The sequence below is a fragment of the Chiloscyllium plagiosum genome, unplaced genomic scaffold, assembly GCF_037043375.1.
Source record: "Chiloscyllium plagiosum isolate Xiang-an unplaced genomic scaffold, Cpla_swu_hap1 HiC_scaffold_1, whole genome shotgun sequence".
NCBI lineage: Eukaryota > Metazoa > Chordata > Chondrichthyes > Orectolobiformes > Hemiscylliidae > Chiloscyllium > Chiloscyllium plagiosum.
The window spans coordinates 163657690-163672523 of NW_028270139.1; the positions used below are offsets into that span (position 1 = coordinate 163657690).

The 14834-nt window shown below is 45.8% G+C and overlaps 1 protein-coding gene across 6 annotated transcripts in view; it reads right to left on the minus strand.

Moving 5' to 3' along the window:
* The window catches only part of dysf (dysferlin, limb girdle muscular dystrophy 2B (autosomal recessive)), a 407686-nt gene that overhangs the window by 281350 nt on the left and 111502 nt on the right, over positions 1-14834 (minus strand). For all 6 annotated transcript variants that reach the window (XM_087991921.1, XM_087991945.1, XM_087991926.1 and 3 more), the window contains exons 7-11: positions 9190-9318; positions 8148-8210; positions 2659-2709; positions 2545-2575; positions 688-803 (exon numbers count right to left, since the gene is read on the minus strand). In XM_087991921.1, the coding sequence (XP_087848047.1) occupies positions 688-803; positions 2545-2575; positions 2659-2709; positions 8148-8210; positions 9190-9318 (390 nt within the window). The remainder of the gene's footprint in view (positions 1-687; positions 804-2544; positions 2576-2658; positions 2710-8147; positions 8211-9189; positions 9319-14834) is intronic.

Consider the following 14834-nt stretch of genomic DNA (forward strand, 5'->3'; position numbering starts at 1 on the left):
AGATCTCTTTAAATCTTTCCCTTCTCAATGCCCTCCAGTTCTGGACTCCCCCACCCCAGGGAAAACACCTTGTCTATTTACCCTATCATATATTCACAAAGCTGGATTATTTCAACCAGACAGCTCCTACTCTTTTTGACTGCACCTCGAATCCCAATCTCAGATTTAAATTTAACAGCTTTCCCCATGTTTATTGCAGTAGCATTTCCCCAAAAGTTCCTTAGCATACGCAGCCTTAAGTAAGAGATTCCACATTCATCTGCTCATTTCATTACCATCATGATTTCAAGATTCCCTGACTCCCAGCTAAGTCAATGTTCCTGTTATTGACAGGTTGGACACTGCTCCCTTTACCCTGCAGCCTCTCTCTCCCAATCCTTTTGCAGCTTTTCCTCTCTCTCATACCTCCCATGCATCCTCACACTCTGTCCCATCTCTTGCAATCTCTCTCTTCCAGGCCCTGGCAACATCTCACGTGTACCTGATATTACTTGTGCCCAAGCAGTAATACAACGCTCACAGCACCTCTCACGGACAATGTTCTGGTGTTGGATTTCTGCAAACTCTAGGCCATAACTTGATCCATCAAGATCTGAATTAACCAAGACCTTGGTTTCCACACCAGGGGCATTTACAAGATGGGGTAAATGTGAGGAAATGGTCAACAGTTCACATGATTGAACTCACGGGAGCTTCATCACCAGGTCCCAGCACGATGAGATTGACCTTCAGGTAACCTTTGGCCCCAGCAGCCAGGTCATCAGGGTCAGAGAGGAGGAGCCACTTCCTGAGAAAGGCATGTTCTGTAAAATGAAACAAGTTCAGTTGAAACTGGGAGACAATCTATTTCATTTTAATCCTCCCCAACCAGGTTTGGAGTCAAGTCATTTGCCATATCTTTGCTCAATCCACCAACTCTTGTCTTCTGTCACAATCTCCCTCACAGTTCACAAAGCTTTTTATTCACTCACTCATGGGATGTGGGTGTCACTGGCTGGGCCCAGCATTTATCGCCTGTCCCAAGTTGCCCCTTGAGAAGTTGGGGGTGAGCTGCCATCTTGAACCGCTGTCGTCCATGTGCTGTGGGTTGACCCACAATGCCCTTAGGGGCCTTGTGACCCACAACAGTGAAGGAACGGGGCGATATATTTCCAAGTCAGGATGGTGAGTGGCTTGTAGGGGAACCTGCAGGGGGTGGTGTTTCCATGTACCTGCTGCCCTTGTCCTTCTGGATGGAAATGGTCATGGGTTTGGAAGGTGAAACAGAGCCTTCACTGACAGGTTTTGCATCAAATGTGATTTTTGAAAGTTCTGTCCTGTACATCTAAGTCTAGGCCATTAATCTAGATGAAAATTAAAAAGTTATACAGCACAGAAACAGGCCCTTCAGCCCACCATGTGTCTGCTAACCAACAATACCAAACTACACCAAAAAGGTCCTTGTACCAATCTCCAGAAACCCCACTGTAAAGCTTGCTCTGATTTTTAAAGAAATGCTTTTCCCCACAATTTCCTGTTTCCTGACATTCAGCCAAACTTATATCCAAGCCTCACTGGATGTTTCATTGTCCGTCTATCTCTGTCTGTCTCTCTCTCACTCTCTCCGTCTTTCTGTTTTTCTGTTTCTCCTTCTCTTTCTGCTTTTCTCTTTCTTTCCCTGTTTGCCTCTCTCTCTCTTTCTCCCTGTCTTTCTCTGTATGTATGTCTGTCTCTATCTTTCTGGAGAAAGTGAGGTCTGCAGATGCTGGAGATCAGAGCTGGAAATGTGTTGCTGGAAAAGCGCAGCAGGTCAGGCAGCATCCAGGGAACAGGAGAATCGACGTTTCGGGCATAAGCCTGAAGAAGGGCTTATGCCCGAAACGTCGATTCTCCTGTTCCCTGGATGCTGCCTGACCTGCTGCGCTTTTCCAGCAACACATTTCCAGCGCTGTCTCTATCTTTCTCTCTACCTCTCCCTGTCTATCTCTCTCTTTTCTCTACCTCTCTCTGTCTATATCTCTCTCTCTGTCTCTCTCTCCATCTTCTGTCTCTCTTCCTGCCTGTTTTTCTCTCTCTGTCTCTCTCTCTCTCACTGTCTTTCTCTTTCTTTCTCTGCCTCCCTCTCCCTCTCTCTTTACTTGTCCCTCCCTCTCTCATTTTTCTGACTCGCTCTCTCTCTCCCCTGTCTTTCTCTGTATTTCTCTCTATCTCTCTCTATCTATCTCTCTCTTTCTCTCTGCCTCTCTATCTGTCAATTTGTCTCTCTTTCCATCTTTCTGTCTCTCTCTTCCTGCCTGCCTTTCTCTGTTTATCTCTCTCTCTCTCTCTCCCTTTCTGTGCACACTCCCCAACTCCCAGAGTGCTGATGGAACTGATGTATCTGTGCCCTGCAGCACTCCCCCAGTCTGAGCTGGTTCCCAGTGAGAAGCTGGGAGAATTTCCAGCTGACTGGGGGCTCATTCCAGGGGCCTTGAGAGAGAGAGAGTCAGTCAACATGGAAAACAAGACTGAACCACTTCACAGGAGGCCCATCAAACTAAATGGAAACCAATAGAATTTACTTACTTGGCTCTGAATAAACTGCCCCAATGTCCAGCTGCAAAGGGAATAAAACACACAGATTAATGTTTAGCATCTGCTGTTTCCAAATTCTGACAGGAATTTCTGCTGTTGGTTTACCTTGAACTCTCCGATCACAGAGTCCATGCGCAGTGAATGTGAGTTGTAGGCCTGTTAAAAAAAAATTAAGAAAGTCAATCTCTCACAGGAACAACAACTACCACAAAAAGAAGCTTACTATCTTGAGTACTTGGCATCCATGGGCCTAGGGCTGAAAAATCAGATTAGAATAATCAGGTGCTTATTTTGGACCAGCACAGACTTGACGGGCCAAAGGGACTTTGTCTCTGACTATGACTGTGACTAAACAGTTATGGGCATTTTTCTGCCATCAGGGAGAGAGCTCACAGTACCAGGCCGGAAGGCTGGACAGTGGATGCTGTCATGAATATTCAGGCAGACTGCTAAGGGTGTCACTCAATTACCAGTCCTCTGTTTCCACGCTGCTATCTCGAGCAGAGTTCAAACCCATCTTGAACCCAGTATAGACAGTCTGATCACTGATGGCCAACAGTGTGGTGCTGGAAAAGCACAGCAGGTCATGGAGCATCTGAGAAGCAGGGAAATCAATGTTTCAGGCAAAAGCCCTTCATCAGGAATTTTGCCCAAAACGTCGATTCTCCTGCTCCTCGGATTCTGCCTGACCTGCTGTGCTTTTCCAGCACCACACTCTTGACTCTAATCTCCAGCATCTGCAGTCCTCACTTTCTCCTACCTGATCACTGAGGACATTCAGTGATACAGCAGGTAATGAAGGAGAACACCTACATGTAGGGGTGAGACCATATTGGATTTGGTACTGGGTAATGAACCTGGCCGGGTGTTAGATTTGGAGGTAGGTGAGCACTTTGATGATAGTGACCACAATTCGGTTACATTTACTTTAGCAATGGAACGAGATAGATTGTACCACAGGGCAAGAGTTATAACTTGGAGAAAGACAATTATATTGCAATTGGGCAAGATTTAGGATTATTAAAATGGGGAAGGAAACTGCAGGGGATGGGCACAATTGAAATGTGGAGCTTATTCAAGGAACAGCTACTGTGAGTCCTTGTTAGGTATATGCCTGTCAGGCAGAGAGGAAATGGTCCAGTGAGGGAGCTGAGGTTTACTAAAGAAGTTGTATCTCTTGTCAAGAGCAAGAAGAAGGCTTATGTTAAGATGAGACATGAGGGCTCAATTAGAGCACTTGAGAGTTCCAAGTTAGCCAGGGAAGTCATAAAGACAGACTTAAGAAGAGCCAGGAGGGGACATCAGAATTCATTGGCAGATAGGATCAAGGAAAACTCTAAAGCTTTCTATAGATATGTCAGGAATAAAAGAATGATGAGAGTAAGATTGGGGTCAGTCAAGGATAAGGTGGGAAGTTGTGCGTGGAGTCTGAGGAGATAGGAGAGGTGTTAAATGATATTTTTTGTCGGTGTTCACACTGGAAAAAGACAATGTTGTCGAGGAGAATACTGAGATACAGGCTACTAGACTAGACAGGATTGAGGTTCCCAAGGAGGAGGTGTTAGCAATTCTGGAAAGTGTGAAAATAGATAAGTCCCCAGGGCAGGATGGGTTTATCCAAAGATTCTCTGGGAAGCCAGGGAGGAGATTGCAGACCTTTTGGCTTTGATCTTTATGTTGTCACTGTCTATCAGAATAGTGTCAGAAGACTGGGGAATAGCAAATGTTGTCCTCTTGTTCAAGAAGGGGAGTAGAGACAACCCTGGCAGACCTGTGAGCCTTACTTCGGTTGTGGGTAAAGTGTTGGAAAAGGTTTTAAAAGATAGGATTTATAATAATCTAGAAAGGAATAAGTTGATTAGGGATAGTCAATATGGTTTTGTGAAGTTTAGGTCATGCCTCACAAACCTAATTGAGTTCTTTGAGAAGGTGACCAAACAGATGGATGGGAGTGAAGCCGTTGATGTGGTGTATATGGATTTCAGTAAGGCGTTTACATAGAACATAGAAAAATACAGCGCAGTACAAGCCCTTTGGCCCTCGATGTTGCACTGATCCAAGCCCACCTAACCTACACTAGCCCACTATCCTCCATATGCCTATCTAATGCCCGTTTAAATGCCCATAAAGAGGGAGAGTCTACCACTGATACTGGCAGGGCATTCCATGAACTCACGACTCGCTGAGTAAAGAATCTACCCCTAACATCTGTCCTATACCTACCATCCCTTAATTTAAAGCTATGCTCCCTCGTAATAGCTGACTCCATACGTGGAAAAAGGTTCTCATGGTCAACCCTATCTAAACCCCTAATCATCTTGTTTGATAAGGTGCCCCATGGTAGGCTATTGCACAAAATATAGAGACATGGGATTGGGGGTAATTTAGCAGTTTGGATCAGAAATTGGCTAGCTGAAAGAAGATAGAGGGTGGCAGAAGATGGGAAATGTTTATTCTGGAGTTCAGTTACTAGTGGTATACCACAAGGATCTGTTTTGGGCCCACTACTGTTTGTCATTTTTATAAATGACCTAGATGAAGGCATAGAAGGATGGGTTAGTAAATTTGTGGATGACACTAAGGTCAGTGGAGTTGTGGATAGTGCTGAAGGATGTTGTGGGTTACAGAGGGACATAGATAAACTGCAGAGCTGGGCTGAGAGGTGGCAAATGGAGTTTAATGCGGAAAAGTGTGAGGTGATTCACTTTGGAAGGAGCAACAAGAATAAAGAGTACTGGGCTAATGGTAAGATTCTTGGTAGTGTAGATGAGCAGAGAGATCTCAGTGTCCATGTACATAGATCCCTGAAAATTGCCACCCAGGTTGATAGGGTTGTTAAGAAGGCATATGGTATGTTAGCTTTTATTGGGAGAGGGATTGAGTTTTGGAGCCACTGCCATAGCTGTACAAAATGCTAGTCTTTAGATTTAATTCCTTACAGAATGGAAACAGGCCCTTCGGCCCAACAAGTCCATATCAACCCTCTGAAGAGTAACCTACCCAGACCCATTTCCCTCTGACTAATGCACCTAACACTATGGGTAATTTAGCATGGCCAATTCTCCCTAATCTGCACATCTTTGGAGTGTGGGAGGAAACCGGAGCACCAAGAGGAAACCCACGCAGAATTGGGGAAAATATGCAAACTCCCCATTTGCCGGAGGCTGGAAGTGAACCTGGGACCCTGGCACTATGAGGCAGCAGTGCTAACCACTGAGCCACTGTGAACCCGGTACCACATGCACCCAATGCGGCCACATGAGGAGCATTGATATATAGGAAGATGTGGAAGCTTTGGAAAGGGTTCAGAGGTGATTTACTCAGATGTTGCCTGGTACGGAGGCTAGCACAAGGGGACACAGCTTTAAATTGAGGGGTGATAGATATATGACAGATGTCAGAGGTAGGTTCTTTACTCAGAGAGTAGTAGGGGCATGGAACACACTGCCTGCAACAGTAGTAGACTTGCCAACTTTAAGGGCATTTAAATGGTCATTGGATAGACGTATGGATGAGAATGGACTATTGTAAGTCAGATTGGTTCCACAGGTCGGTGTAACATCGAGGGCCAAAGGGACTGTACTAAGCTGTAACGTTCTATGTTCTATGTTCTAAAACAGGAAGTCTCAAAGGGACACAGAGTTTACTTCAGTTATTGGCATAGGTTGGCATTAGACTGATTTTCTTTCGCTCATACAGAAGATGAGGTGCCAGTGTTGGACTGGGATGCTCAACACCAGAAGTCACACAACACCAGCTTATAGTTATTTGAAATTACAAGCTTTCCAAGTTCTGCTCATTCGTCAGGTCACCTGTTGGATGATAACCTAGTGTTGCGTGACTTCCGACATTGGCTGAGGGCATCACTATCCAGGGCGGCATTTATTGTCCATTCCTAAGTACCTAGAGGGCAGCAAACCAGATCACTGTGGATCTGGAGTCACATGTAGGTCAGACCAGGAAAGGACAGCTGATTTCCTTCCCTAAGTCAGATGAGTTCTTCCTGACAATGGATTCATGGTTATCATTAGACTCTGAATTCCAGATTCTCATTAAATTCAAACTCAACCACTTGCTGTGGCTGGGTTCAAACGCAGGTCGCTGAACGTTTCCCGGGGCGTCTTAATTAACATTGCAATGAGAACAGCACTGGGCCAACACCTCCCCAGGTCAAGATACAGCCAGCATAACACAGAAGGCCACTCACATCTCTCACATTTTTGATTAAGTCGACCAAGACCCCCAGCTTGGTCATGTACTTGTCTCTGCCCAGAACAGGTCCTACCAATGAATAAATATAGCTTCTAGGAAGAGGAGATAAGCCCCACTGGTAACAGAGAATTGATTGCATGTGTAATTCGCATCGCACTTGGGATTTCTCAACAAGTGCTGTCCGGAGGCTGGACATTTTCGGAGTTTGCGACATGGGATCTTGGGTACAGTCAGCGCCAGAATCGTTTCAACAGTGATCAGCAGGTGAGAGGTTCCCCAAAAGGGCCCTTGGTTTTCGAAGATACTGTATCGAATGATTCCTAGAAATAATTCAATGCAACCTATAACAATGGAAAATGATGAGATCAATGTTTAAATTTATCTGATTGAGAACACGGGGCAAAGGAGATAAAATACACTTGAGATCAGAACCAAAACTGGTGGACAAGGACACAAGGTGACAAACGGACTGGTCTTTCTCTTAAGCTCCCCATCAAGCACTCCCAGGATAGAGACAGCACAGGGTGAGATACAGAGTAAAGCTCCCTCTACACTGTCCCCATCAACCACTCCCAGGACAGAGACAGCACAGGGTGAGATACAGAGTAAAGCTCCCTCTACACTGTCCCCATCAACCACTCCCAGGACAGAGACAGCACAGGGTGAGATACAGAGAAAAGCTCCCTCTACACTGTCCCCATTAAACACTCCCAGGATAGAGACAGCACGGGCTGAGATACAGAGACAAGCTCCCTCTACACTGTCCCCATCAAACACTCCCAGGACAGAGACAGCACGGGCTGAGATACAGAGACAAGCTCCCTCTACACTGTCCCCATCAAACACTCCCTGGACAGGGACAGCACAGGGTTAGATACAGAGTAAAGCTCCCTCTACACTATCCACATCAAACACTCCCAGGACAGAGACAGCACGGGCTGAGATACAGAGAAAAGCCCTCTCTAAACTGTCCCCATGAAACACTCCCAGGACAGGGACAGCACGTGATTAGATACAGAGTAAAGCTCCCTCTTATTGTCCCCATCAAACACTCCCAGGACAGGGACAGTGCAGGGTTAGATAGAGAGTAAAGCTCTCTCTACGTTGTCCCTATGAAACACTCCCAGGACAGGGACAGCACGTGATTAGATACAGAGTAAAGCTCCCTCTTATTGTCCCCATCAAACACTCCCAGGTCAGAGACAGCACAGGGTGAGATACAGAGAAAAGCTCCCTCTACACTGTCCACATCAAACACTCCCAGTACAGGGACAGCATGAGGTTAGATACAGAGTAAAGCTCCCTCTACACTGTCCCCATCAAACATTCCCAGAGCAGTGTGGATGCGTAGATAGAGTCCAAGTTATGACACTAGCACTCACCATGATGAATATCGGCTCATCAAAGAGATCAGCAGGTGTCTCGTAGAAGTTGAAGAAAAATGTCTGTATAACGAGAGAGAAGACGGCCATGTTTTAGTCACATGATTATCCAGGCACATCCAGGGAAGCAAACATGTCCATGTCACATCACCTCACATTTGGCATCTGCAAACCCTGCTGTGAACTCTGAGCAGAAAAATGTGTTGCTGGAAAAGCACATAAGAAGGACTTATGCCCGAAACGTCGATTCTCCTGCTCCTTGGATGCTGCCTGACCTGCTGCGCTTTTCCAGCAACACGTATTTCAGCTCTGATCTCCAGCATCTGCAGTCCTCACTTTCTCCCTGTGAACTCTGAGCAGCCTGGTCTGTGGCTAGCTCTCACCTCCCCTTCTCGAGTGATATCGAATTGTGCTGTGGCAGAACATTGCCTCTACCATTTGTGCATTAGCATTTTCATTTCAACTGAATCGGTGAAGCTGTGGAATTCAACACCTGGTTAGTAATTGTCAAAATTCAGCCTTAGATTGGAGGACAAAGAGTGAATGGTTATTGGAAGAGGATGTTTAAATATAATTAAGGTTATTTATTGTGTCATGGGTAAACTCCTACAAAGATTGACGGTTAGAATGGATTATTGTTGTGCTGCGGCTCTCATATAAACCACAACTGAAAGTAAATAAATTAATTAATTACATTTTCTCATTACTTCCCATAACCTCTTAACGATCTAAAGTATTCCACACACAATGGAGTCCTTTTGAAATGTGGTTGCTCTCTGAATGTCTTCAGTTATTCATCCTCCATTGAGCAAGGCAGCGTGACCAACAATTTCCTCCTGTCCAGCTCCCAGAATGCTTGTCACAGGGTGTTTATTGTCTGCCCTCAATTGCCCTGGAATTGGGAGCACAGCATTTCAGAGGGCAGTTGTGGGTGAGACTAAGGAACCCACACACCCTCAAGTCAACCATCTGGGCCCTGGGGTTCCTCGTTATTACAATGATACCACCATTGAATAAGCGCAAGGTGAGATCTGTGCCCTACCTCATCGAAGACTGGATTATTGCCTTTGCGAATGCGTGTTGTCTTGGTTTGACCAGCGACTGTAACTTTAACAACCGGTCTGATATTGATACCTGGGAGTTGACGTGCTTCAACCACACACACTCTGACCTGCAAACAGAAAGAAATCTGGTAAATGCCCATTTCCTTTCACCTATATGTTGTCCTTTTCGCATGAGTGAAGGGTTCCTTCGTTCTGTGTTCCTTCTGCTGTCCCACAACTGCAGAGGCTATAGGAGGACTTAGAAAGGCTGGGAGAGAGGTCAAATAAGTGGCAGATGGAATACAGTGTGGGAAAGGTGTGAGGTTATGCACTTTGTTAGGAAGAATAGAGGTGTAAACTATTTTCTAAATGGGGAAGGGCTTCGGAAATCTAAAGCACAAAGGGACTTGGGAATCGCAGCACACAATTCTCTTGAGGTTAACATGCTGGTTCAGTTGGCAGTTAGGAAAGCAAACATAATGTTAGCATTCATTTCAAGAGGGTTAGAATACATCAGCAGAGATGTACAGCTGAGGCTGTATAAGGTTCTGGTCGGACCACACCTGGAACATTTTGAGCAGTTTTGGATCCTCTATCTTCGGAAGGATGTGCTGGTGTTGGAGTGGGTCCAGAGGGAGGTTTACAGAATTATCCCGGGGATGAAGGGCTTGTCATATGGGGAGCGATTGAGGACTCTGGGTCTGTACTCGATGGAGTTTAGAAGGATGAGGGGGGATCTGATTGGAGCTTACAGAATACTGAAAGGCCTGGACAGAGTGGATGTGGAGAAGATGTTTCCATCAGTAGGAGAGACTAGGACCCATGGGCACAGCCTCAGAGCGAGGGGACAAACCTTTAGAACTGAGATGAGGAGGGATTTCTTCAGCCGGAGGGTGGGGAATCTGTGGAACTCATTGCCACAGAGGGCTGGGGAGGTCAAGTCATTGAAGGTGTTTGCAACAGAGATGGATAGTCTCTTGATGAGTAAGGGGGTCAAGGGTTACAGGGAGAAGGCAGGTAAATGAGCTTGAGAAACAGAATAGCCCTGGAGACAGCATAGTAGCTCAGTGGTGAGCACTGCTGCCTCACAGCACCAGGGACCCAGGTTCAATTCCAGCCTCGGGCGACTGTCTGTGTGGATTTTGTACATTCTCCCCGTGTCTGCGTGGGTTTCCTCCCACAGTCCAAAGCTGTGCAGGTTAGAGTGGATTAGCCATGGGAAAGATGGAGGGGGAGTCTGGCTGGGACGTTCTTTGGTAAGATGGTGCAGACATGTTGGACTGGAATGCCTGTTTCCAGACTGCAGGGATTCTGCTCTATGCAGCCATGATCAAATGGCCGAGCAGACTCGATGGGCTGAGTGGCCACAGTTTGGTACAATCCAGAGTGAAACATGAACCACCATTTGGTGTCCATTATTGGACTATCTATGGCTACAGAAATACCAAGACAGGCAAAATAAATGATCGACTCAATTTCTAATTGCTGAATTGAAAAGGCAGAGCAGGAACAGACAAAATTCCCATCAGGTTTAATATTGGTGGTGGGAAGACAGCTAAGATACAGACACTCAGCACTAAAGGAGGCCATCGCTCTTGTGAAAGGGCTACGGGGACTCACTGATTTACAAACATCCGACTTACCAACACGATCCCACCAGGGGTGTAACTCCCGCTAATTTTAAAGATCTGATGTCCAAATGTTTCTCCACATTTACAGTCTCTGGTATTGTGCCTGCGTTGTGTTCCAACTTGTGTACAAATCCAACAGGCTCAAGACCCACTCACAACAAGGGGATTAGTTGTATTTAATTAACGACACTCCATCTCCCCTCTCCCACCCACTGCTCCTTCATAGAAAGATTGCAATATATCTTTCAGGGGCAGGGTGCCGCTTAAGCATTTGGGCACTGATTGATGAGGCAGTTTGGTGCCTCAAAGGCTACTTGGATTTGCCAAAGGAAAATACATTCCAAGGTGCCTCTTAGGGCGGCTTCCAAATAAAATGATTTAAATGGGGGAGAGATTGCTGAACCCTGAGGCACAGAGGGATACATGAGTCCATAAGACCATAAGACATAGGAGCGGAAGTAAGGCCATTCGGCCCATCGAGTCCACTCCGCCATTCAATCATGGCTGATGGGCATTTCAACTCCACTTACCCACATTCTCCCTGTAGCCCTTAATTCCTTGTGACATCAAGAATTTATCAATTTCTGCCTTGAAGACATTTAGCGTCCCAGCCTCCAATGCACTCTGTGGCAATGAATTCCACAGGCCCACCACTCTCTGGCTGAAGAAATGTCTCCGCGTTTCTGTTCTGAATTTACCCCCTCTAATTCTAAGGCTGGGTCTACGGGTCCTAGTCTCCTCGCCTAACGGAAACAATTTCCTAGCGTCCACCCTCTCCAAGTCATGTATTATCTTGTATTAGATCTCCCCTTAATCTTCTAAACTCCAATGAGTCCTGGGGCATAAGCCATGAAAGGCTAGTACACAAGTGATTAGGAAAGCACACAGTGTGTTGTTACTTATTGCCAGGGGAACAGAGCACTTTGGCACAATTATACAGGGCTCTGGTGAGACCACATCTGCAGTGCACAGTTCAGTTCGGGCATTCTTACTTGACAGGAAATTTTGCAAACAGCTCAGATATGGTTCATTTGACTCATTCTGGGATCCATGTTACAAAAGGGTCATTACCTCATGAAGAAAGGTTGGACAGGGCGAGTCTGTGTGCATTGAGGCTGGAAGGTGATCTCAGCAAAACATATGAGATCCTGAGGCGACTTGACATGGTTCACTCTAGGGGAGTTGGGATGTCACGTTGGGGCTGCACAGGATGTTGATGAGGCCACTGTTGGAAAACTGCATACAATTCTGGTTGCCCTGCTACAGGGTGGATGTTATCAAACTGGAAAAGGTGCAGAAAAGATTTACAGGGATGTTACCAAGACTGAAGGGCTTGAGTCATAAGGAGAGGCTGAATAGGCTGGAAGTTCTTTTCCTCTGGAGCATCAGAGGCTGTGGGGTGACCTCATAGAGGTTTATAAAATCATGAGGGGCATGGATAAAGTGAATAGTCAAGGACTTTTCCCCAGGGTAGGGGAGTCCAAAACTAGAGGGCAAAGGTTTAAGATGAGAGGGGAAAGATTGATAAGGGACCTGAGGAACAACTTTTTCACACAAAGGAAGGTGCATATATGGAATGAGCTGCCAGACCAGGTGGGGGAGGCAACAGTGCTATTACAGCATTTAAAAGACATTTGACTAGGTACATCAATAGTAAAGGTTTCGAGAGATACAGGCCAAATGCAGGCAAATGGAACTAATTAAGTTCAGTTCAGGAAACCTGGTCAGCATGGACGGGTTGGACCAAAGGGTCTGTTTCATATAGCATGAATGCATGTTGGGAGAGACCTGAACAACAGGAGAGAAAGGAAGATCCAGTTTAAAATGAGGGGTCTCTAATTTAAGATGGATGTCAATGAGAAGCAATATTCTCTCATAGCATTGTTAATCTGTGGAAATCTCATCTCCAGATAACACTGAGGGCTGGGCCATTGAATGTTTTTAAGGTGGAATTAGATTTTATTTTCAATAGATTACCGAGTCAGGGTAATGGAATTGAAATCACAGCCAGATCTTATCAAAATGTTAAAGTTCTAAATTGAATGTAGGCCAGTTTTGATGGCATTGGGCAAGAACTTTCAAAAGTTGATTGAGGGCAGATGTTTGAAGGTAAAGGGATGGATGGAAAATAGGAAGCCTTCAAAAATGAGATAATGAGAGTCCAGAGATAGTATATTCTTAATTCTCCTACCCATAACTATCCATCAGATTTTGACTTGTTGGTTTTAGAGCAGCAATCACTTCCCTCAGTTTCCCTAGAGTTGGAGGGTACACCTGAACAGGTCCCAGGATTTATCCACCTTTATGTGCATGAAGACATCCAGTCTCCTCCTCAAGATGTCACTATTTATTTCCTCACGTTCTCTACCTTCCATATCCTTCTGCACAGTAAACACTGACGCAAAATACTCATTTACAGAGGGACCTTGATTATCCGGCGTTCAATTATCCAAATATCGGATTATCCAGCAAGATCGCAAAGTCCTGATGCTTGGCTAAACTATGTTATCCGGCATTCGATTATCCAGCGTTCAGTTAACCAAACAAAATACTCCCTGCCTGTGTCCTTCGGATAATCAAGGTTCCTCTGTAGCATCTCCCTCAGCTCCCCTCTAAAACCTTTGAGGAGAAAGTGAGGTCTGCAGATGCTGGAGATCAGAGCTGGAAATGTGTTGCTGGAAAAGCGCAGCAGGTCAGGCAGCATCCAGGGAACAGGAGAATCGACGTTTCGGGCATAAGCCTGAAGAAGGGCTTATGCCCGAAATGTCGATGCTCCCCTCTAAAACCAACAAGTGAAAATCTGATGGATAGTTATGGGAAGGAGAATCGGGTGTATTGTCTAATGAGTAAAAGATCATCCCCCCAGACACGAAACCTCAAGGTCACTCCATGTATTTGACATTCACTGATTGGCCTGGATCGAGCAGCTCTGTGATAATCGAGAAACTTCCCCACTTTATCTCCTTATCCATTGGCTGCTGAAATCCCCTAATCCAGTACACCCACTTCACTCTTCAAACGCCACAGTGTGTTTCAGTAAAAGGGAAATTAAAGAGCCCTTCTGCTTGGGGAGAAATGAGTCCAATGCCTACATCGACCTTAATAGAAGAGGAGAACAAGAAAGTATTTTGAATTGCAAGGAGGAATTCTCCTCAAGACAAGGTTCAACACTGTCCAGGTCAATGCAAGTTCCCTGTAAGTTCCCTTCCAAGCCACTCACCATCCCGGACTTGGAAATATATTGCTGTTCCTTCGCTGTCACTGGGTCAAAATCCCTCCCTGAGTGCGTTGTGGGTCAACCCACAGTAGGTGGACTGCAGCGGTTTAAGAAGACACCTCACCCCCCACTTTCCCGAAGGGCAACTAGGGACAGATAATAAGTGATTCCCCCCTTCCAACAATGCTCAATCCCAGAATCACTGCACTCTGGAAAGAGGCCATTCAGTCCACCGAGTCTAAACCAAACTGCAGCCCACCCTGACCAAACCCCCCAATCTATCCTGTAACCCTGCATTTCAAAGAACAAAGACAAAGAACAAAGAAAATTTACAGCCCAGGAACAGGCCCTTCGGCCCTCCAAGCCTGAGCTGATCCAAATGTACTGTCTAATCGCCCAATTCCTAATCATCTGTATCCCTCTGCTCCCCACCTACTCATGCATCTGTCCAGAAGCATCTTACATGAATCTACCGTGCCTGTCTCTACCACCCCTGCTGGCGATGCGTTCCAGACACCCACCACCCTCTGTGTGAAGTACTTACTGTGTGTATCCCCCTTAAACTTTCCACCTCTCACCTTGAAAGTGTGACCTCTCGTTATTGAATCCTTCACCCTGGGAAAAAGCTTGTCTCTATCCACCCTGTCTATACCCTTCATGATTTTGTAAACTTCAATCAGGTCCCCCCTTAATCTTCTTTTTTCCAGTGAAAATAAAGCTAACCTACTCAACCTCTCTTCATAGCGAGCACCTTCCATACCAGGCAACATCCTCGTAAACCTTCTCTGTACCCTCT